Genomic DNA, 24,172 nt, shown 5'->3' on the forward strand with positions numbered 1-24,172 from the left:
TTGGATTGAAGGCTCCTTTTGTCGAGGGTTATTCTTTTTTCATTCATGGGAGCACATGACCAGTCAATACACGAGGAACCATGAATGGGTGGTCAAAACAATAACTTTTGATTGTTTTTTCTTTTTCCATCTGCCTTGACCTGAATTTAAAACTTATCCTGCTGTTTCTTATTGTCTTCCTCTGTATTTATCAAAAACGTGTTTGTATTTCACTGCAATTTGGGGGTTTTTTTGTGTACAAATTCAAAGCTCGTGGAAGAGCGAGAACACAACAGAACAAAAGAAACATCAGAGAGGAGGGAAACACCAACAGTAGTGTTGAAGGACAAAATATTTGAGACTTGGACAAATAATGGATTTGGGGAAGAATGAGGGGTAGGGGAGGATGCATGGGGTGAAGAAGATGGATAAAAAAGCAAACTTTCAGGAAGGAAAGACAGGAAATATGGAAAGAGATGGGCAAGGGAGTGGGGTTAATGGATGGAGAAAAGATCATGGGTTTTGGATAGGGGATGATTTGAGATGGTGGTGAACAGCTGTCTTCATGACCTGGAGGGAAGATTGAGATTGAAGAGAATGTGGAAGTTGGTTCCACAGGCAGGGGAAAAGAGGAACGAATGAGTGGAAGTTCACAGTGATCCTGAGTTTAGGTAGTTTCACCAGAAGGGGGTTGATGGTGTGTGCCCTGTAGAAACCTGGGGGGAGGGTAAAGTGTGGAAAAGCAGAGGGTGTAAGACCAGAAAGCAGGCAGTAGAAGTCCTGCACAGCTTTTCTATCTGTCTGCTGGTTTGATATTGGTATGATTGTGTCTCCTATCAAATAATTTATTCCTTACCAATGAGGATATTCAGTGTGAAAGGGCTGATATGGCTTTGACTTCCATAATAACTGATTGGTAGTGCAGTATCTCCAAATGGATATCTGTTGGGATGCAATTCTTTTAGTTTTGGTTTTATATATTGTTACGAATTTCGGTCCGCCCGGCGTGCGATCGGCCATGTAACACAAATCGCGACCGCGTGACCCACCGGAACGGGAAATTTAGTCGCGACCCTCCTTGGAACTATCACCAGGAGCTAGTCATAGGTGGGTCTTTCGACCCCACCACAATCGTGCCAATCGGCTACCCGTGCAGGATAAGGTTGTTCGCCAAACTCGACCTACCTAAGCACCTGCGCGGGTAGTTAACCGGGCGATCGTACCTCGCCGCCGGCCTAGGACACGAACCGCTTAAGCGGTCCGTTCCGTGCTTCAGTGATAATCGAGCGGTGTTATCGCCAGCCCTGACGGACGTGATTATTTACTGGGTGCTTACACCCTTTTACCAATTCCTTCCGTGATGCAAGATGGAACTTTCAAACAAGGGAAAGGATGCAACAAAATGGGGAACAGTTCAACAAGCACATTTATTGCACAGTCAGACAAGCATGTATTTACAGCCATACAGTAATTCAGGCACGTATACAGTGAAAGCAAGCAAAGGCAGAGTTACGACCGAATAAAGTCTTTATTTCACACGCACTTACTTAAACAATTCTACTTATAAGACGGCGCCAACACATGCACTTACACAAAAGCAAAGCAAGAAGCCACCCTCAAAGGCAAGAGTGGCAGACAGGTTCGTGGACCAAATGTGCATGGAACCTGGATGAGCGGCCAGGTCCACGAGACCAAAGGGTCTTACCCGCGCCCTCGTGGCACGATGGCGGGCAAGCCGCGTTGTCAGCGTAGCTGCGCCTGGCTTCGTGCCCTTGGCGTAGCCGGCGAGCTCTCTCCGTCGATCGGCCCCCGTCTGCCTTTAGACTTCAGCTCCGAGCTCCGTCTCCCGACTCTGCCGCACCGACACTGCCGCCGTCTGCCTCTTCGAGCTCCGTCCGGTTCTCCGACCCCTCCAGACTGCCACTCTCCAGACCCAACTTGACTGCTGACACTGCTCCACCGACACTGCTCCACCGACACCACTGCTGACGCTGCACTCGACTTGACTGCCCCGTCTCCCGACTCTCCAGACTGGCACTCTCCAGACCCGACTTGACTGCCGACACTCCCACACCGCCGCGAGCTGTGTTGTGCTCGCGCTTATATGTGCCGGGGGAGGAGCGTATATGCAAATTTGTGGATCACAGCGGGTTCGGAGGCGGGGCTACACCACCTGATGCTCAGCCATTGGATGGATGAAAAGTGGGCGTGAATCATTCTTGATCCGTTTTTCGAGACGAAATGAACCCATTCACAACCCCTAGCACGACGTTTGGTAGAAAGGTGAAGGTGGTGGGAGTTTGCTGTGATGGTTTGGGAAGGGTGTTGGTGGTGGCGATTTGGTTGTTGGCGGGCGTAGTTTGAGAATGGCGGTGAAGCGATGTTTGCGGGGTGGAGTTGTGGAGGTAAAGAGGCGAAGGTGGTGGTGTTTGAGTTGTTGTTTGGGAATGATGTTGGTGGTGGCGATTTGGTTGTTGGGGGATGATTGGTCCAAAATAATGATAGAGAAAAGAAAAAGGGCTAACTCAAAGGATCGCAGCCCTGTGAACACGGAAAATCCCTCTAAACAACGGTGGGGAAATCTAACTACACATATACTTTTCGTCATAACTGATCTAAGGTCCCTTTAGGGTGTATTGCGAATTTCCACAGCCGTAACACTATCCCCTCCCCTTTTTACAGACTCGTCCCGAGTCACCGAATTTTCGTGTGCCATCATGTATAAGTTCTCCCCTAGTACAGTTTATCTTCGGATCCCTGAATGCGACATTCATGGTATTCGTGTCCCCAAAATAAATAACCTACGGGCTGAGTAACTAACTAAACAAACCCACTCATACGGACGACTTAAATAAATTGCCGGCGCTAAGACAAACATGCCGGGGCGCGCTCACGTACAATTACAACTTAACAACTTAACTTACAAAATTTACACTAAACCATGGCCCAGGATCGATGGACTCTGTGGAGAAAAAGAGCAACAGTCACAAGCAGGGAGCCAGGCTGCTTCAGCGCAGTCCAAGGCCTCCCCCTTCTTAAAATCAATGCAGTGAACAAACAACGGTGCACGGGCCGCCGGTGCAGTCCCGTGTTGCAGCTGCCATCAGGGCAGTCCCTGCAAACTTGCGCGGTGATCCTGGTGCACATGGTAATGACGGGGGGGGGGTGCAAAACAGAACGGGGCTGGTGGACATGGGCAGTAGGCATGGATGGCAAAGGTGGGCAGGCAAGGCATGGCAAAACAGGGCTGCTGTAGCAAACACAGCCGGCACAGGCCTTGTAGCAAACACAGCCGACAGACGATCCGGCCGGCACAGGCCTTGCAGCAACAGCCAGCAGATGACGTGACCAGCACAGGCCTCGTAGCAAACAGCCAGCAGACAATCCGACCGGCACAGGCCTTGCAGCAACAGCCAGCAGATGACGTGGCCGGCACAGGCCTCGTAGCAAACAGCCAGCAGACGATACGGCCAGCACAGGCCTTGCAGTAACACTGCCAGCCGATGAAGTGGCCGGCCCCTTGCCTTGTTCTGGAGGTTCGTGGAGGGAGTGCGGTGGTGCTGGCCACTCGGAAGGCGGGCTCGGACCTACCCTACTGTCTCCCTCCCAACCTATCGCCTTTGCCTGTCTCTGTCCATACCCACCCCCTTAATTTGTAAGACCCAATTTAGCCCCAACTTATTTTTTTGTTGTTGTTGTTGTTTTTTTTACTTCCCCCCTATAAATCGTCCCCTTACCCCCTTTACAGTCTTTGTTCGGCGAACCTATCACAGCACCTAGCCTACTCCCAACCCCTACATTCCCTTCCTGGAGGGGAATAAGGGAGAGCTAGCATCCTGTGTCGAGGCCCAACTCAAGCCTCAGGATGGCCTCCTCAGACTTCAGCGATCTTAACCCAAAGTGGGTCCAGCGGCCCACAACGAGAGCGAAGGGATGGATGATGCGGAGGGGTACACTTCCTAATCTACCCTATCCATTAACCTTGAAACTACCCCGGGGCTTTCCAAAGTGCCTCTTGCTTAAACTATTGGTTCTAACAACCAGGATTCCCGTCGCCTGTGTTGGTGTCCTCACAATTTTGGGCCTTGCCCCCCAATTTTCCTTCCGTGCCCTCACACGGTCTCACGGCTGGGACGCGTGGCTCATTTGGCAGGAACTACCCTCTGTCGATTCTCCGACAATGGCACCCCCGGGCACTACACTGCCTCCGAGCCTACCAGCTCCCTAAACACCGGGGAGTGCCCTCCCTGGCGACTCCCCTGAAATGCTCACGTGGCAGGCTGGCGCCCCAGGCCCCTTTCTGAGGGCCACCCTTGCTCACGCACTGCCCACGCGGCCTATGGCGCCCCGGGCCCCACATCAGCGGGTCATCCCTGCCCACTACGCTATCCCGGCCCCCCATGGACCCTTGGCCTACCGCGGCCGACTAGCCCGGTGCCCGGGGTACCCACTCAGCGATACTCACCTTTCGCAGCCATGCTCCCAGCCTGTCAACAGGGCTCCTGCACCCCTTCAAATGGGTATCGAGCCTCCATTCCCACCAACAGCAAAAGGACCTCCATTTTGTCAATTTGACTCACCCCCTAACTCACTTTATTCTGACCCCGGGGACCCTTGGGTGGGAATCACTCCTCCCCCCAATCACTCATTGCACCATGCATTCTACATTCACTCCATACACTCAGGCCCTCTGGCCTCACTCACTCAACATGTTTCCATTCCGCTCTTCAACTCACCCATTGCTGATTTCTGCCATCCTGCTGACTGCATCCCCTAACGAACTCGTGCTCCCACGTCGTCCCTTAAACTACGGCACGTTCCATTTAACTCTACATAACTAAGCTACGTCCCCTCTACGCATCCAAAGTCTGTCACTGTCTTCAAATATCCCATTTTTCCAACCTAAATCTCAACTAAAATCCCTCTAACTAATCCATTCCATGGGCCCCATGAGGACTTACCCCTGCCCCGTGAAGCCAGTCTTGCTATCACTAACCCATCCCCTAACTAGTTGTATCCTGTGCCTGGCAGGGGGGTTTCTCACCTCCTGCCTGGGAATCCTGTTCACCCGAAGCGAGGCTTGCTTTTTTTTATGCGCGTGCACCAGCGTGGCAACTCGCAACCTGCGCACCAGCCCGTGACGTCGTGGCAGCTGTTGGCGCACCTTGTACCTCGTCCCTCTTGGACAGTACCATCCGGCAGGGATCTCCCCTTCTGCCGGATTCCAACCCTACATGCAGCCATGACGTCACCCTGCGCATCAAAAAAACAAGCTTCTCGTTTTGAGGGGTTCCCCACGCGACCACATATGCTCTGCCCGTCGGAGCTTCACACACTCTCGCGTGGAGAACCCATCCGGTCCAAATCCATCTATCCAGCCTAGCTTTTGTCCGTCCGCGGGATCCGCAACATCCACCGCTGGCGTTTACGGACCGGGCTTCACTCCCGCAAGCGCGCACGTGGCGGCCTCGTGCGTAGCATGGCACGAACCTCGCGCGTGCTGCCGTGCAAACCCAGCACGGTCCCCATTACATCTACGGCCGCTACTCGGCCTTTGTCTCTCATTTGTCGCCATCTTCGTCGCACTCTCGCGCTCAAGCTCCATTTCACACACGCACTCCTGTGTGTCACGAGACTCACACACCACGCCATTACACTCACACCGGGAGACGCGGCTGCATGTTCGCTCATGCCCACCGTCATCTCCCTTACACACAGCGACCTCACACACGCTGTTCCTCTCACACTCGGCCGCTCACTCGCACAAGCAGTGACATTCACACGCGGTGCCTCATCCACACACGGCGTGCTGGGAAGCACGCACTCCGGCACACTCGTGACCACACCACTCGCACACGGGGGTGCGCTCACACCTTTCACCACACACACACCGGGACAATCACGCTGGGGATTTGCGTCACCTCTAGGGCTCCCGGGACCTCCATACCCCCCAAGCTCTGTGTGCACCTGTCCACAGCACTCGCCCCCTCTACTCTGCTTGGCACGACCGAACTCACCTGGTCGAGATCAGCTTCAAGGGAGAATAGTGTCTCCCTCCGTTCCCAAAGGAAGCTATCCAGCTGCTCGCACCGGGTCCCTAAACAGTCTGCTTGCTCCCCCTCATGGTCCTCCACTACCTTAATGTGTGTGTGCTCGTCCTTAACCCCGTCTTTATCGTGCAGTCTCTCCTCTATTTTTTCTATCTCCTGCGTCTCGATACATTTTCTCTCCTTGTTCCTTATTTCTGTTTCTTCCTTGTTCCATTTTCCTTCCCATTTGAATCGTTCTTCTTCTCCGAACTTTTTGAGTTGTTCGTTCTCTTTCCGGAGTTTTTCGATCTCCGTGGACTCAAATTTTGCTCTCCCCTCGAGCTGGTTCATTTCAAACTCGTATAGTTTTTGTTTTCTCTCCCACTGTTCCTCATGCTTTTCAACCTCCAATCTCATCGTTTCTTTCAATTGGCTTAGTTCTTTTTCCTGTTTCGTTCGTTGTTCTTTCATTATTTCTGCATACTTCAACCTTGCTTTCTTTTTTAATTGTTCTTGTCTTTCTTTTTTAATTTCTTTCACCCCCTGTCCCTCATTCTAAAACCTCATAGTTTCCTTCAATTGCTAAACCTCAAATTCATGTTCTTTTTGTTTTCTCTCCCACTGTTCCTCTCGTTCTTCCCTCTCCAATCTCGTTGTCTCCTTCAATTGACTGATTTCTCCTTCCTGCTTCATTCCTTGCTCCTTCACTTTCTCCTCGTCCTCCAACCTATTTTTTTTTCCTTTTGTCGTTCAGTTTCAAATTCATACTCTTTCAGTTTTCTGTTCCACTGTCTTTCTTGTTCCTCATTCTGCAATCTCGTTATTTCCTTCAATTGGCTGATTTCCTTCTCCTGTCTAATTCGTTCTTCTTTCATTACTATTTCTTTCATCTCATTCTTTAATCTGGCCTTGGCTTCCAGCTGTTCGATCTGCACAGTGTGGTTCCTTAACGTTTCATTCTCTGCTGTCGTTCTTTCTTCTCTCACCATCCTCAACTCGTTTTGTAATTCCATCTCTTTGTTTTGATATTTCTGTAACTCACAAGCTTTCTCTTTTAATTCTTTTCTCATCTCCGCACACTCCGACCTTGCTTTGGCTTCTAACTGTTTGATTTGCACAGTGTGGTTCCTGAACGTTTCATTCTCCGTCCTCTTCCTTTCCTCTTTTAACACTCTCAGTTCGTTTTGTAATTCCCTCAACTCAAAATTTTTTTCCCATTTTTCCTCACTGGCCTCCTCACCTTCTTTGCATGCTTCCTTCCACATTTCTTCCATTTCATTACCGTATCTCTCTAGGCCTTCCAGGCATTTCTCTTTTCTTTCTATCGTCCCTTCTAGGCTCTTTCTTTTCCGATTGCCTTCTTCTACCTCTTCCTTCAGTTGTTCCAATTCCCCATCGCGTTCCCGTTTTTCCTCCTCCAGCTTCGTTTTCCATTCCTCTTCCTAGTACTCTCTATCCCGGGAATTACCGATTCGCTCCTCCTCCATTCTCTCGGTTAGCTCGCTCGTCCCTTGTTCCCACTTATGGATACTCAACTCTATTTTCCTCACTTTTCCCTTTAGTTCTTCGAACTGTCTTGACTTTTCCAATATTTTTTCCTTTAGTTGTTTTAATTCCAAACCGTGCTTCCATTTTTCTTTCTCGAGCTCGGTTGTCCATTCTTCCTTTAATTGTTTCTGAAGCCCGACAATGTCCGCCTGCCTCGCCTGCCATGCCCACATGGTTTGAAACGGTTGTTGAGAGCGCTCGCCTCATGTCGTGCCATTCGTTGCGCCAAAAATAGCCGCTCGCTCCGTGCTGCGCTGAGGTGCGATTGTGCCGCCATTATGCGACTCCGTTTGCCGGCAAAGTTCGTGCTCAGAATATGAGGGTGAGGTCCCCCATGGATTAAAATTACAAGTACCGTCCCAGGCCATGGATTCTACATTACTACACATATTCATTTCTACCCCCGGCACCCGCTCGCCTTGAAACTCCATCTTATTTCTGGGAAGGGAATAATTTTTTTTTAACTCGCTCGTAATTTGGGGGAAACGGGGGGGTTGCTTCACACACCCCTGGTCCGATCCCCGTAAATTTAGTTGGAGACCGAGGTGGATTTGAATCCCACACTCCTGTACACCAGTGTTACGAATTTCGGTCCTCCCGGCGTGCGATCGGCCACGTAACTCAAATCGCGACCACGTCGCCCACCGGAACGGGCAATTCAGTCGTGACCCTCCTTGGAACTATCGCCAGGAGCTAGTCATGGGTGGGTCTTTCGACCCCACCACAATCGTGCCAATCGGCCACCCGCGCAGGATAGGGTTGTTCGCCAAACTCGACCTACCTAAGTACCTACACGGGTAGTTAACTGGGCGATCGTACCTCGCCGCTGGCCGGCCTAGGACACGAACCACTTAAGCGGTCCATTCCGTGCTTCAGTGATAACCGAGCGGAGTTATCGCCGGCCCCGACGGACGTGATTATTTACCGGGTGCTTACACCCTTCTACCAATTCCTTCCGTGATGCAAGATGGAACTTTCAAACAAGGGAAAGGACGCAACGAAACGGGCAACAGTTCAACAAGCACATTTATTGCACACTCAGACAAGCACGTATTTTACAGCCATACAGTAATTCAGGCACGTATAGAGTGAAAGCAAGCAAAGGCGGAGTTACGACCGAATAAAGTCTTTATTTCACACGCACTTACTTAAACAATTCTACTTATAAGATGGCGCCAACACATGCACTTACACAAAAGCAAAGGAAAAAGCCACCCTCAAAGGTAAGGGTGGCAGACAGGTTCGTGGACCAAATGTGCGTGGAACCTGGATGAGCGGCCAGGTCCACGAGACCGAAGGGTCTTACCCGCGCCCTCGTGGCGCGATGGCGGGCAAGCCGCGATGTCAGCGTAGCTGATCCTGGCTTCGTGCCCCTGGCGTGGCTGGCGAGCTCTCTCCGTCGATCGGCCCCCGTCTGCCTTTAGACTTCAGCTCCGAGCTCCATCTCCCGACTCTGCCCCACCGACACTGCCGCACCGACACTGCAGCCGTCTGCCTCTTCGAGCTCCGTCCAGTTCTCCGACCCCTCCAGACCGCCACTCTCCAGACCTGACTTGATTGCCGACACTGCTCCACTGACACTGCTCCACCGACACTTCTCCAGCGACACTGCTCCACCGACACTGCTCCACCGACACTGCTCCACCGACACTGCTCCACCGACACTGCTCCACCGACACTGCAATCGACTTGACTGCCCGTCTTCCGACTCTCCAGACTGCCACTCTCCAGACCCGACTTGACTGCCGACACTCCCACACCGCCGCGAGCTGCGTTGTGCTCGTGCTTATATAGGCCGGGGGAGGAGCGTATCTGCAAATTTGTGGATCACAGCGGGTTCGGAGGCGGGGCTACACCACCTGATGCGCAGCCATTGGATGGATGAAAATGGGCGTGAATCATTCTTGATCCGTTTTTCGAGGCGAAAGGAACCCATTCACAACCCATGGCACGACGTTTGGTAGAAAGGCGAAGGTGGTGGGAGTTTGCTGTGGTGGTTTTGGAAGGGTGTTGGTGGTGGCGATTTGGTTGCTGGCAGGCGTCGTTTGAGAATGGCGGTGAAGCGATGTTTGCGGGGTGGAGTTGTGGAGGTAAAGAGGCGAAGGTGGTGGTGTTTGAGTTGTAGTTGTTTGGGAATGATGTTGGTGGTGGCGATTTGGTTGTTGGCGGATGATTGGTCCAAAATAATGATAGAGAAAAGAAAAACGGCTAACTCAAAGGATCGCAGCCCGGTGAACACGGAAAATCCCTCTAAACAACGGTGGGGAAATCTAACTACACATATACTTATCGTCATAACTGATCTAAGGTCCCTTTATGGTGTATTGCGAATTTCCACAGCCGTAACAATATTTATCATTAACGCAAGCTTTAAGAACAAAATGTATCATTTGCATGCTACCATTGTAAAAGATTGCTACATTTGGCTTCATTAGAACTCCTTTTAAACGTGTTTAAAAAGAAAAACATATTTTGTATCAGTAAATCTCTTGCACACAGTTTCTTTGGTTTTTCTAAAGATAATTACCTATTTCATATTTGTTATTCTGTTGAACATTATGTGCTCATTAGCCTGCACATGAGAAGTGAAAAGCAGGATGAAGCAATTGGTTCACGTCCATCCGTCCATCCGTCTTATCAGTTTATGATCGTCAGTTTATGATTGAGGAACAGTTTATTTAAATCGAATGTTATATTTTTGAACACGAATCAGAACATCAAAAGAGAGACAAGTGTTTCATTTTATCGTACATTGGCGCTGAATTTGACCTAAACACGCCAGGGAAGAGTGAGATAATTTTTATTACTCTGTCTAGCTGCCTGGCAGTGAAACAAAATTGAAGATCATTCCAAACAGGAAACTCACTGTTTTTAAAGATGTTATATAATGCACTCATAACAACAGTTGTGAATAACAATTGTAACTGTGAGATAGGGTGGTGTAAAATAGACACTGGGTTAAATGGCGGTAAAACCCGGAATTAATTTCAACTATGTGCCTTGAAACCTCTTTAAACGAATATTCAAATTGAATTATACTCGCAGAGTACCCACCATACGGACGATCTTGTTCCAACATGCATCACGTCTTCTGACACATACTTTTATTTGGGCGGTGTACAGGCAACCGATTGCTCTGTATACACACAAAAAATATAGCCTGGGTGACGTGCATGAATTAAAAAAACATACCTACTGCTTATGATTCAAAAGACCTCACTGCACTGGAAAACGTGGGGACAGGAATACTGTTCTGTAAATGGTGGAGACTTGTAATACCCTCCCCCACTTGGAGGCGGTGCTACACAATACACATTTACATGGAGAATCTGTGTCCTCCCCTTCACCTCCCCAAGACCACCAGCAAAAAAGATTTTTTTTTAATACACCCCAATACATTAATTGGGTTTATGCTGATCCTGTGTAGCAAGTCTGGACGTAACCTGCACAGAACTGTATGCGGAGCAGCACAACAAACAAACACACAGACACCAGTCAGTGAATTATCGTGAGGATACTTGACTGTAGAAGACAACATCTCTTTCATAATACTTCCAAGAACCATTCAATGTATCAATATATAGCATTGGAGGATGTGGCTTGTTTTTGGAGAACTTGTCAATCGAGGATTTTGACCTGAAGAGGCCGCCATTATGACAATGTACCGATCATTTCCATCAACTCGTCTTTATGGTGGCCATCATCAACATCAAGATAGCATTAGTGGATCAACTTTATCGTCAATGTTGTTATTAAAGGTAAGTTTCATGATCTTCATAGCTCAAGAAAATAAACTTTATTTTGTGTTCTTCATACAGGAAAGTAGCTTTACCTCATGTTGGCTTTACGGTTAGGTGGATGTCAATATAAGATGTTCGGGTCTTCGGTTCAAGTCCCTGTCATACAGTTACATACCACCAGGTGGGTTGACTCAGCTTGTCACCAGGTTGGCAAAATGAGTACCAGCTCACTGGTAACAGGGGACACTCCACTCCATCAGCAGCCCAGCCATGCTCCCAGCAATGATGTAACCAGCAGCTGCAGGATGCATATGAAATACTAATAATGACTCAAGAAAAATATAGTTTATTTTATGTTCTTCATAAGTCTTTTATTCATGAAAATAAATAGCACAAAACAATGCACAAACATGATAATTAAGGGTACAGTTTGGGAAATTTTAAAGTTGAAGTCACTAACCCTACTTTCCCAATTACAACCTAAGTTTGCAGATTTGTGGTTCACAGGGATTTTCAAGAATGTAACCCCGTGAACGTTATGGCCCTCCTGCCTATACTTGAACACTGCACAGGGTATCGTGTTCTATGAACTCGAGTTATTCATGTACTGGCTTTGCTGAGACTGAAATGATTTCTCAAAGATATCCTTTATTATGTAAACCTTTCCAAGCCATTGTGACCATTGCATATAATGCTGCTTTGATGGTCTGTGGAAGTTGACTGGGGAGATCTCCCTGTGTCTTTCAGGTGCCTCGGCATCTGGACAGGATGGTTTCCTGGGCTGTCTTCGATCGCTGACCCTTAACGGTGCTGCACTTGACCTTGAGGGGCGGGCCAAGGTCACGGCTGGGGTGCACCCAGGGTGCACCGGTCACTGCTCTAGCTACGGCTCTTTGTGTCGGAACGGTGGCCTCTGCATGGAGCGTTATGATGGCTATGCCTGTGACTGCAAGCACACACCTTATGATGGACCATTCTGCACAAGAGGTGCAGTTTACCTTCCAATTGAGCTGGCTCTCTCCACAGCTTTCTGAAGAAAAATCTTGATTGACTAAAGTATTAATTTTGTGTGTCAGGCTGGTAAGATGGCATAAGAGATACACACACTCACGTCGCCAAGCTCTCGAGCCTAGGTTTAAATCGAGTCCCAGCTTTAACCTGTCATCCTGATGTTTCACAAGGAGTGTGATTCATCAATGTGTGTGCCGTCCCTTGGATGGACGTTAATCTAGGGACGTCCCATCTGCCGGCATTAGTTGGTGGACGTTAAATATCTCTGTGTCCTTCGTGAAGAGTAAGCGAGCTATCACAGGTATATAATACTGCTTCATAATGATGATGTATATAATACTGCTTCATTGGCGCTAAACGTCCAGAATTTTTTTTGAGCGATCCTTAAAATCATGGTTTTATTTAAAAAGAGGTACATATTGAACACTTCATGGTGTAACATGTTCTGTGAATTCTCTATAGTTTAAGAAGTTGGTCGAAGATGCTTTTTCCTCTGCGAAAAGCATTCCAAATATGACGTCAATCAATCGCCTTTATGCTATAATTTAATAAATTCTGAATAACTTGCTGAAATAAATATTCTAATCATCACCATCAATACTTGCATCTATGTTTCCCATCGACGTTATGAAGCCTTTCAACTACTGAGCGTCTTGTAAACCTATGGATACATATTGTATGTAGTAATGGATTTTGGTGGTAATGTTTATCGGTCTGGTAGTAATACAATATGGTGTTTGCAATGATTTTTGAAGTACTGTATAATATAAGGGTATGTTATAAATCATTATTTGCATTATTCCAGTAAATCCATTTTGGAATCCATTGCCATTTTAATTAATCATTGACATATCCTGTTTTCTGTATTTAGAATTTGACTCGACAGGTGATGAGGAATGAACTTTTTCTCCCAACTATGTAACCTGCCTTGCCTAATTTTGTGTTTCCCAGAGGTGGGTGCATTCTTTGAAGCTGGTACGTGGGTGCGTTTTTCCCTGCCTGCACTTCACTCGACAACCTCTCCACCTCAGCCTCGTGTCTTGCTCGAGGGACAGGAGGAACTCCCTGCTCAGCCGGGTCAGATGGCGGGGCTCGGGGATGAATCTTGGGGTCTCCCAGATGAAGACGGATCAAACATTAAGGTGTGGCGCACTGGAGGGAGCTTGGAGGAGAGCATAAGCTTCAGTTTCAGCACGAAGAGAGCGCCTTCTGTGCTGATCTACGTCACAACTCGTGTTGGCTCCAACATTGCTATTGTACTGCAGACTAATGGTGAGTATACCTGAACTTATTAGGTACTTTGAGGCCCTCTTCTTAGTCTCAGGAAATGATCTATATATTAAAGTAGCCGGATTTCTTTGTCCGTCCATCCCTCTGTCTGTCACACTCTTTTCGCTGGAACATCATTACGGCATTACGCCTCGCGCTAGGCCTCTACAGAAATGCATGTTATCCTGGCATCCAGCATTCAACCCATCCCTTTGCTTTGCTAGTGGCAGTTGAACACCATAACTCGTATATCTGACTCTATCTGAAGAACTGACATCTGTAGGCGACAGGCTGAATGCCAGACACGAGGCGTCGGAATGACGGATTTAGTAAGATGGTGGTGTAGTAAGACGGCCTTATGTCTAGTGCTAGGCGAGGCCTTTACAACAGTGTATTAATCACGACTCCATGAGAATTGCATTTTCCAACTTCAAAAAAAAAAAGAAAAGATGTAAAGCCTGATCTCTGGGAACATAAATCAAATTAATAATATTGTTTTTTTGGTGAATAAGTGTGCGTATTCCAACAATTAACGCTGAGTCATTGGTAATAAACAAAATGTTCCTGGAATTAAAAAAATATTGCAAATTCTGACTGTCAAAAACTGTATTACTGAGCTTTTTGCATATACAAGTTATGTTATTCAACTACCGGCAGCAAAATGACAGGTTCAATGATAGTTTAAGAAAAAAGGTAAAATGATGGAGAATATTATATAGACAAATGATAGGGGATTTTTGGGATGTGGATGAGAAAAAGGAAATTATATTGGAAGGACATTATTATATTAATATGCTAAGCCATATTTTGTGGACGTATCTCCTCCGAAACTGCCGGACGGATTGTTGCCACTTTCGACATGTGGGTGCTCTGTGGTCTAATGAACAGCATGGGCTGTGAGATCGCGCCAGACAGAAGGTTTGGGAATTTTTGGCGATTTTCTAATTTTTACATTCGTTTACATGGCGACGTGTGACGTCACTGCTGAGAGACGTAATGACGTCATAACATCGTTCATTCGCTGCCGTCATTACATCTGTCGTCGACAGACCGTCACCACTGAGAAGGCGGAATGCCACTCCTAGAAAACAGCGTCTGCAATGTAAAACCCTCTTCTGCACATGCTGACTCCCTCAGAAGGTGCATTTGACACAAAAAAATATAACAAGAAACATTGTATATAAAGAAATTCTATAAATCATATTGTGAGCACCGGATATATTAACGTCCGAACGAACCCTCACTTTAGAAACTTTACCGAAGCGTGGGTTTGGCTCGTAGTAATTAAATATAGGAAGGGAGATTTGTGGATTTTCTCACTGATTATTTACAGTGGGGGTGGAATGGTGAAGGCGGTGGGGAGTTTAAATATTTTGCCATTTTTGTCATACATTTCTGTCAAAACGGGGTTTTGGGGGTGGTTCTGCTTTGTTACCTGGTGATTGGAACTTCAAATCCTGACTCCCCTGGGAAAGCAATGGCACACCAACAAGCGCATTTCATTGTTGAGGAACCTGCTTTGACGGCTCTTTTCCTCTTCATTGGATTGTACTACAGGGCAGATATCTGAATGTGATGGTGATGATGATGACATTGTTGTTACTTAGACTGCAATGGACCATGGCTGAAATGTAGAGTTAAACATTTTTTTAAACGTTCCAGATTTTTATTCCAGTTCAATAAAAAAAAAACAGTCAAATAAAAGTCACAGAGAGAGGAGATGAAAGGGTTCCATTAAGAGCCACACATTGTCGACGAGAGGAGATGAAGTCAGTAATCCAAGAGTAGAGTCGGCCTTGGATTCCATAGGCAGACAGTTTGGAGAGCAAGGCACGATGCTAGACTGTATCAAAGCTTGAGATACAGGAGATAGGAATGAGACCAGGGAGTTTTTGTTAGCGATAAAACTATTAAATATGTAGATTTGTTTTTCTGCGGGAAGGATTGCAGACATAGAGTTCTGTGCAGTTTTGAAGGCGAAGTTTATAGGGACAATGAACGAAGTTTAAATTACATCGTATCAGGTCACGGCAGGAAGACTGGTTATGTTACAACTAACACCAAATGCATACCTGCCAACCTTTTTTTTTTAAGGAAAAGCGGTAGGCTGGTGTAACACGCGTCCCTCGGGGGGTCCGGGGGCATGCTCCCCCGGAACTTTTTCAAAAAAATGAAGCAAAATGGTGCAATCTCCTGCAGTTTGAGACCACAGTTAGCTGAAATATATCAACATATTTTTAGAGTGAAAAAGAGAAAACCTAACATGGTTGATCTACTCACCAATCTTTATTTTTCTAAGACATCATGATCATCAGTCACGTTTACATAAATTACTGACTGTCCAAGCTCCACATGTATGTGCCCATACGTGTACACAAGAGTTTACATAAACTCACTGATCCATCTTTATGAATGAAATGACTGGCCACTCTGATTTCATAACATATTTACAGTTTTCAGGTTTGAACAGTTAAGATGCACATTTAGCTATTCAGAGCCTGGTAGGTGGCAGACTTGGCCTTCTTAAGAAGGTCGGCATCTGGCTTCCACGAGAAGCAGCTGACTCCATCTGGCTTGAAGATGTTAATCTTCCCTGCCAGCAAACCACACAGAGTGTTTCTGACGCCATGGCTGTCCTCGTACACGCTTGACTTGGCGTGACCTTCCTTGCCACATCCCAACGTGCTCCTCTGATCAGTTATCATTTTTTTGACCATGCTGAAAAGGGACTCGCAGTCGGCATTACTGTGAGGGATCAGCAGGACGTGTTTGGCCAGTCTACAGAGCGATGGGTAAACGGACTGGCTGGTGCCAGTGGCAGGGTCCGTCATCTTCTCCATGGCTGCCCAAAACACATCCACCCTCTCATCTGGGTCATATGCTGGCAGGGTGACATCTGACTGATATGTGCAGAACTCTCTGCACAGTGCATCTCTGTTCTCTTCTGGGACAACAGATGCAAGGAGCTGTTCAACCAGTGTAAGTAGGCTCTGCATGGAAGCTGTCTTGGAGGAGGCTGGGTCCACGATGACCGCATTCCTGATCAAAGGGTCCTGGAATGGGAATTTGTCCATCATGTAGGTCAGGGAACCAACGTAGAACATTCGGACCTCTGCTCTAAATTTCGTCACTCCACTGGTCCCCTCTAGGGCGTTCTTCACAATGAGCTGCATTGCCTGGAAACTAACAAATAGCTCCCTGTTCGACCTCTGGTTGTCCTGTTCAGTGAAGTCCACATTCAAAACGTCCTCCTCACCCTGGATGACAGAGGGCAGGACCAGACAGGACAGGATGCTTCTGTAGAGCTTCACCATTGAGGGGTACAGGCGGTGGATCATAGGAGCCTCGGTCTGCAGAAGCGTGTTAAAGCCATCGAAGTTGGGCAGGACAGCATGCAGGAAGTGGATGTAAAGCTGTGCAGTTGGATCTTTGAAGAGTCTGACCAACCTCTGCTCTCTAGGCCCACCTCTAGTCATGGATGACCTTTTCCGCTTCTGCGGTTCCTTCCCTTGTAGAGGTGCATCATCATAGTCATCATCATCGTCGTCAAAGTGTGTCAAGAAGTAAGACCGCAGGCCATCCCAGAGATTCAGGCTTCTTTCCAGGCACTTGTGGAGACTCGGCCACCGAATTGAGACGTTTTTTTAGCACTTTCCGTACGGTCACATCACAGAATACTAGCATGTCTCAGAGCAGATGTTTCCTTTTCGCACTCTTCTCAAAGTGGTAGTACAAATCTATGACAAAGTCCTCAGGATCAAAACCCTTCAGAGCCGTGCCACTTGCCTTGGCTGCCAGGGCACTTAAGTGACACGGACAGCCCATCAGGTATATGTCTGTGTTTGTGTCTTTTCGGAGGTACCCCATGACGCCACGATGTCGACCAGTCATTACTGAGGCATGGTCCGACGAGAAAGCAATGCATTGTTTCAGGCTGAAGTCACACTTTCGTAGAGAGTCCTTTAATGCCATGGAAATATTCTCACCAGTCGCGGAATTGACTACTGGCATGTCGAGAAATGATGTTGTGATTAGGCCCGTTATCTGATCTTCATGGGTGATCAAGACTGGGAAAAACCTGTCCTCATCATCACTGCTTCCATCCGTTGCCAGGGTAAACATCAGATCGTTCCGGCTGACATTTTGCTTGATGCGATCAACTGACCGACCCGCAATGGTGCACGTAATATGAGTCGCCTTGGTACGACCACATGCGTACTGACGCGCGATCTCGCTGTCGGGGAACATCCGTGGGACCAGCTTGGAGAAATGGTCATTTAGGGCCAGAGGCAAATTGTGCTCCATCAACAGTCCTTGAAATAAAACCTCGGCGTTGATTGACGTCGGCATCTCTCGCACTGGCTGGAAGGCTATTTTTGATGTGGTTGCCACCGCGCGGGAGTTGCTCATGTGTTTCCCCGTGCTGATGTGGCGACTCAAGTCGTTGTATCCTCCATGACTGATGGAGAAGTCTGATCGACACATATCACAGAAGGCATGTCTGTCTCCCTTACGCGAAGCCTTGATACACTTGAACTCTGTAGTCCAACTTGGCTTAAACTTGTTGACCCAGCGTGGGGGTGGTTTTTTTCTCTTCTGGGGTTTGCATTGTTGTCGTGCACTGAAGCGATGAGTCCTCTCTGTTAACTGCAGTCTTTGATCATGAATGGAAAATGCCAATAGCGCGTTGTCTGGAAATGAATGCCCGCTGTTTCCTGTCGTCCCATTTGATTGGTCATGCTTAGTTTGGAAGCAATAACCAATCGCTGACGAGATAAGAAATCCAGGTCAGGCACGAGTTGTGTAGAATGTGGAAGCAGCCGCGTGTAATACGATCTTGGCAGTGAGAAACGAACGCAAAACTGACAAAACACAACTATTTTTTTTTCCAATAATAATTTCCAAATGCGGTATGTCTGACTAATAAAATCGGTAGGCGTTGGGAGCTATAGAAAATCGGTAGGCTACCGCGCAAATCGGTAGGGTTGGCAGGTATGCAAATGATGAAGGGAAAGTTTACTCAGAGGATTTCAAAATAGGTGGAGGATGTTGGCTGGACTTGTAGGGAGCTTTTGTGTACACCTGTACTGACTGTGATGTCTGTGAGAGGGTTTCATCAAGGAATAGTGTGTGGTCCATTCATCCATTTGGACCATACTCTGTACAGAGCGTCGGTGCTGCCGCAGCAATCCCCTGGGCTATTGGGCACAATCCTGGATGGGTCGCCACTCCGACACAGGATGCTCGAATGGCTCAATCATTCCAGCAAGCTGGTACTCATTTCGCCAACCTCAGAAGGATGACAGGTTGAGTCAACCTCACGTGGTATTAATTCAACAGCGCAGGATTTCAACTCAGGACCCTAGGATCCCAAGCTTGCCACCCGACCCATTAAGCCAAAGTGTGTGGTCAGTGTTGTGTATTCTTCACATTACAACCACCTTCGCCCAACCCGACCAAAGAGAATACGTTTATTTTATTGTGAACACCAGGTGGTGATATCTCTGAACCTGCCTCACTTTTTGCATCTCCACTCCTCCACCCATCCCCCCAATGAAATTAAGTCATTTTCTTGACAGATTAATTTAATCTGGTGTTGGTGTGGAGCCTTACAGCAGGCACCCGGCACCCCAGGAACTTGCATGGGCCACCTGACCCTAAATTCAGCTTTGCTCACATTCATTGCACCCAGAAGACAGCAAAGGAAGACCAAAGTATAGCTTAGAAGAGAAAGAAACAGGAGAGATGGACATTTTTGTTGCTCAGATGACTGATAATAAAAGTGCTGCAGTCTATCAAGCTTAAAAATATATCCATCGCATTGTCATTTTGCTTTTTCAACTTACCTACCTCACCTCAATGCCGCACCCTGATTATCATCAAATTCCTGTTTGCAGGTAGCTTGCAGGTGCGATATCAACTTGGTGGGCCTGATGAGGGACTGGTGGTGGGATCAGGGGGCAGGAGTCTGGCTGATGGACAACCGCATGCAGTCAATATTACTCGCAGCTACAGCCAGCTCTTCCTGCAGGTACCATAATCACATAGTGCAGGGAAACATTCCCGATTCTCAGCAAGCATCATCTTGTTTTCCCGATGTTGATGTAATCTTTTTGAAAGCCCTGTGACCGCAACACACTTTTGAGTGGCGGTCCATGGAGCTAGCCTTTGGAGATCTCCACATGCTGAAGAAAACCAGACTCCGTGTAATGAAAGTAGAGCGTCCGCTTTGAGTCTGGGAGGTCGGTGGTTCGAACCGTGCCGAGTCGTGCCAAAGTCGTTAAAATGGTACGTGCTGCTTCCTTGCTTGATGCTCAGCATTTAAGAACTATAGAGCACCGACAAACAACTTGAGGTTGGCAACCATTTTTCGGGCTTCATTGAAGATTCTTATCAGGGAACTTGTTATTTATTTATTTATTTATTTATTTAAAACGGTCAAATTGAAGTCACCACTCTATTGCATGGAGACACAAGGAAAGTTTCAGTGGGAACATTACAACCACAAATGTTAAATTGACTGCATTGTAAGTTGTAAAAAAATGAAAAAAGGAAAGAAAAAGCATTATGCACAAGATGCAAATGCGAAACAAATATCTGCAGATTCATTCCTCGTACAGGGCGGTAGTGTGTTTCCACTGCAAAGTTCTGTTTCATTTCCTCCTTTGTGTTGCTTTAAGAATTGCTCCAAAGGTTCAGCATACATGATGTCATAAAGACTAAAATAATAGCATGCACGGAGCATCGTATCGGGATTGGCTGAAAAAGAGGACTGTATTGAACAAGATTGCTGATCTTTGTTAGTTGAGACTTGCCTGTGAGAAGGCCTGAACCTTTTGTAGCATCCATTTCGATCTGTCCTGCTCTGCAGTGAATAATTTCACACCTTGCTGTCGACCGCTTTTAGTGAATACTTTCACAATCGCACCATCCTTGTCTCCTTTGCCTGCTTGGCTTTCCAGCAGCCCCCATGACTGATGGCTTCTTGTCACGAGCAGTGAAGATAACGAAAATGAAACTCTCACACCTGTGTGTGTGCACGCGTTAGATAGGTGGTCAAAAACAGGGATCCTTTACTGGTGTAGCAGGACCCTGTCTCTGCTGCCCTTTCCGATTTCCTCCTCCGCTTCGTCATGTCATCAAGAAGTTCAAGTTATCCTCGGAGACATGAGGGTTTCACACATATGTCAAGCAGAAAACTTGAAAGCCTGCTGATGAACAGTCTGGGGTTATGACATCTACTTGCTCTGTATATAACCTTCTGAGTTTGTTCGTATTTATTTACAGTGTGGCATCGCACTGTGAGCACCCGCCGCTTTATAAACTCTGCCCAATACTATTCACTCTCCTCTTGGGAATCTCGTTAAATAGGTGCTTTTTTTTATCCAAGCTCAAAATCTGCCTGTAACCTCTGACGGGAAAAAAAAATTCTTTCAAATTTATTAATTCTCTTGTCATTAACCTCAATCTGTGGGTTAAAATGACAAGGCAGCTTCAGTGAGTCTCTTTGGGCCATCGTGCTAATTTTTGTTGACAATTTATCATTTCCTGAACTTTATTTCTGAGTTCCTCCTTCAATCAGTGTCGGATTTAAGGAAGGACCAACGGGACAGTTGTCCAGGGCTCAAACTTCAGGGGGGGGGGGGCTATGAAAAACATACGATACATTATTTATTTATAAAGCTGGTATTATTTATTCCCCTGTTGACTCAAAGGTAGCAGAGCCAGGGAAGTGGTTTATTGGGTCACATCTGCTATGTAAGGCTGGTAATTCGACTTTCCCCATCCAGTTTTTGATAAATTTGTGTTGACATTCCATCAAAATCACTTTATCAATTCGATATCACTATATTGAGCTCTAACTGAAAATTACCTCTGCCAAACGAATGTGGACATGAGATTATGTTTTCACCCCTGTCTGTTTGTTTGTGAACAAAATATCTCAAAAAGTTGCGGACGGATTCGGACGAAATTTGGTGGATGTGTTAGTTCGGTGACAAGAACAAGCTGATTAAGTTTTAGTTCAGGTCCGAATCCAGATCCGGCCTATCAGTGGGAAACAAAACGTTAAAATTTTCTCTTCCCACTACATTTCAAGGTTGATGGCGAAGGGGGGTGGGTGGGGAGGAAGGGGAGGGGGCCTCTACTACTCGAATGTCCCAGGGGCTGTTAAGCTTAAATCTGGCTCTGCCTTTAATGTATAGACTTTTATGTTGCTAAAAAGGTTGTTCAGTCAGGTAAATGATCATATAATGGGAAGAAAGACCCCCTAAAGACCTTTACTTCATCTACTATCCTCTGAACATGGTGAGCAGAAAGAGTGATGAAGAAAGATATTCATGCCCCTCAGGTTGTCTCCTCAGCCATCCTCTCCACCCAACCTCTAATGAACTCCAAGTCACCCCCATGACAGTTTAATTGTGTTTTTTAAGTGGCTTTCTAGCACAAGCAGAGGGAGCGGCAGACTTGAAAGGCAGAGGCAGCTGGATGTCAGTAACTGACCGATTATGGTCGATATAGCGATGCAGGAAATGACTTGGCACCCGAATGCTGCTTTTACTAAAATGCCTGTCGCTATCGCCGTTCACCCAATGCTTGACACTTTGTCACATGGTACCAAAAACACCAGCCATCAACCTGCCCTGCTATCTGCCCAAGTTGAACATTACAACAGCACCTGTCTCCTGATTCCATCTCCATCATGTACAACTGTTTGCCTCGCTTGCTGCTAATGGCATTCAAAGCTCTAACATTTGCTGGATGGTCATTTCAATCTTCAACTCCAAGGGGCATTTTTCTCCGAATATCTCTCTCTCTTGTTACTTATCCTCTTTCTGCACATGTTAGCTGTTCCACGAATGCTCCAGTGATCTGTGCTCCTCATTGTTTATATAAAATTTCCAAAGGCCTCTCTGAATAATCCATGTTGATAAGTTGAAGATTTTTTATTTTATGCTACATTGTTTCTAACTGGCCATACCTACCTGTCGCTTCACTGACTGCTTTAACCGAAAGGCAACATGTTGCACTTCACCAACGTATTGTATGTTTATCTGTGAGTCTCAATGAATATGAAAAATGAAGTTGTCGTCTTTTGTATGCAGCACAAGGCTGTGGAGGGGGGGGGGGGTAGCATGATTGGCTGAGGGTGAAACTGTGCTGCTGATGGTTAATGGTTAAGGCAGGTATTTGGAATTTGTTCATGGAGCCGGAAATAACTCGCTTGCTCTTCGCGAAGGACACCATGTGATCTCTAACATCCACCAAGTAATGTGAGCAGATGGGATACCCAGTTTCACATCTCTCCGAGGGATGACACATACATTGATGAATTACCCTACCTGTGAAACACCAGGAAGACAGTTTCTTTCTGGGTTGGGATTCCAACCCAGGCTAGACAGCTTAGAGGTGAGTGTACATCCCTCTAAGCCCGAGAGGTATGCACACTTGCTGTCTAGGCCATCCTGCTAGCCCTTGAAAATGAAGTGATCACTGTAGTAGTAGTAGTAGTAGTAGTAGTAGTAGTAGTAGTAGTAGTAGTAGTAGTAGTCGTCGTAGTAGTAGTAGTAGTAGTAGTAGTAGTAGTAGTAGTAGTAGTAGTAGTAGTAGTAGTAGTAGTAGTAGTAGTAGTAGTAGTCGTCGTAGGAGTATAGCCCCAGGAAGTTCTCTTGAGAAAGGCAACGAGACAGCTGATCAATCTCCCAGGAGTGACCCAGAGATCCCCCACACCCAGGATGGCGCACCCCTGCCTTCACTCAGTCAGGGCCTCAAGAGAGAAAGAGGAAAAGAGAAAGATAAGAATGTGGAAGGTTTGGCACCGGACTTGTGTTGGGGGAGGCAACCACTGCGAAGGGGCAGCAGGAAAGGGAAAGGTGTCCCCGATAGTTGTTGTATATTAGTTGTTATTACCCTCGCCAAAGGAGAGGGTATTGCATTTGGGTTTGTTTGTCTGTCTGTCTGTTTGTTAATTGCCGGAATCCTTCGGATTTCGGCAATTATGTTGGTCGGTTGTGTGTGTCATTCCGTGTGTCTGTCTGTCTGTCTGTCTGTTTGTGTGTCTGTTTACCCTGTAGCAGCCACACCGTTTCAGTGATCATGACCAAACTGGGTACAGACATCGGCCATGGTCCAACTTAGACACTTGTCGTTTTTTGGTGAATCGAGGTCAAAGGTCAAGGTCACCGAAAAACCGAAATTCTTATTTTCGCAATAACATCCGCTCCGCTAAAATGGTCGTATCGACTTCAAACCAAATCCAAAATGTGCATCTTCCAATACTGCATCCAACCATATGTCTCATTGGGGTGTCACACCAACACCCTTCTTAGCGGTCGGGGGTCGAATGTCAAGGGGGGTCGAATGTCAAGGGGGGTCTGGTCAAAACTTTCAAATTGCGGTAAAAAACGCCATTTCATGTCCGATTGACTTCCAAGTTATGATCATGACCAAACTAAGTGCTATAACTCATTAAACAGTAGCACTATCGACTTCCAAGAACCAAATTGATTTCCAGGTTTTGGTTTTTTCAGAGATCATGGAGATCTCTCTCTATCGAGTGCAGCCTGTGGCTGCTGGTTGCATCATTGGTTGGGACGC

General features: G+C 46.9%; 1 protein-coding gene across 3 annotated transcripts in view; it reads left to right on the top strand.

The window, feature by feature from the left end:
* LOC147031777 (ras-related protein M-Ras-like) overlaps positions 1 to 24,172 on the top strand; it is a 787,730-nt gene that overhangs the window by 525,379 nt on the left and 238,179 nt on the right. For all 3 annotated transcript variants that reach the window (XM_085867509.1, XM_085867515.1, XM_085867520.1), the window contains 3 exons: positions 12,044 to 12,283; positions 13,259 to 13,579; positions 19,474 to 19,607. In XM_085867509.1, coding sequence (XP_085723635.1) covers positions 12,044 to 12,283; positions 13,259 to 13,579; positions 19,474 to 19,607 — 695 coding nt within the window. The remainder of the gene's footprint in view (positions 1 to 12,043; positions 12,284 to 13,258; positions 13,580 to 19,473; positions 19,608 to 24,172) is intronic.

Source organism: Eptatretus burgeri, chromosome 2 (genome assembly GCF_056783735.1).
Source record: "Eptatretus burgeri isolate ZD-2024b chromosome 2, Ebu_testis_v1, whole genome shotgun sequence".
Taxonomy (NCBI): domain Eukaryota; kingdom Metazoa; phylum Chordata; class Myxini; order Myxiniformes; family Myxinidae; genus Eptatretus; species Eptatretus burgeri.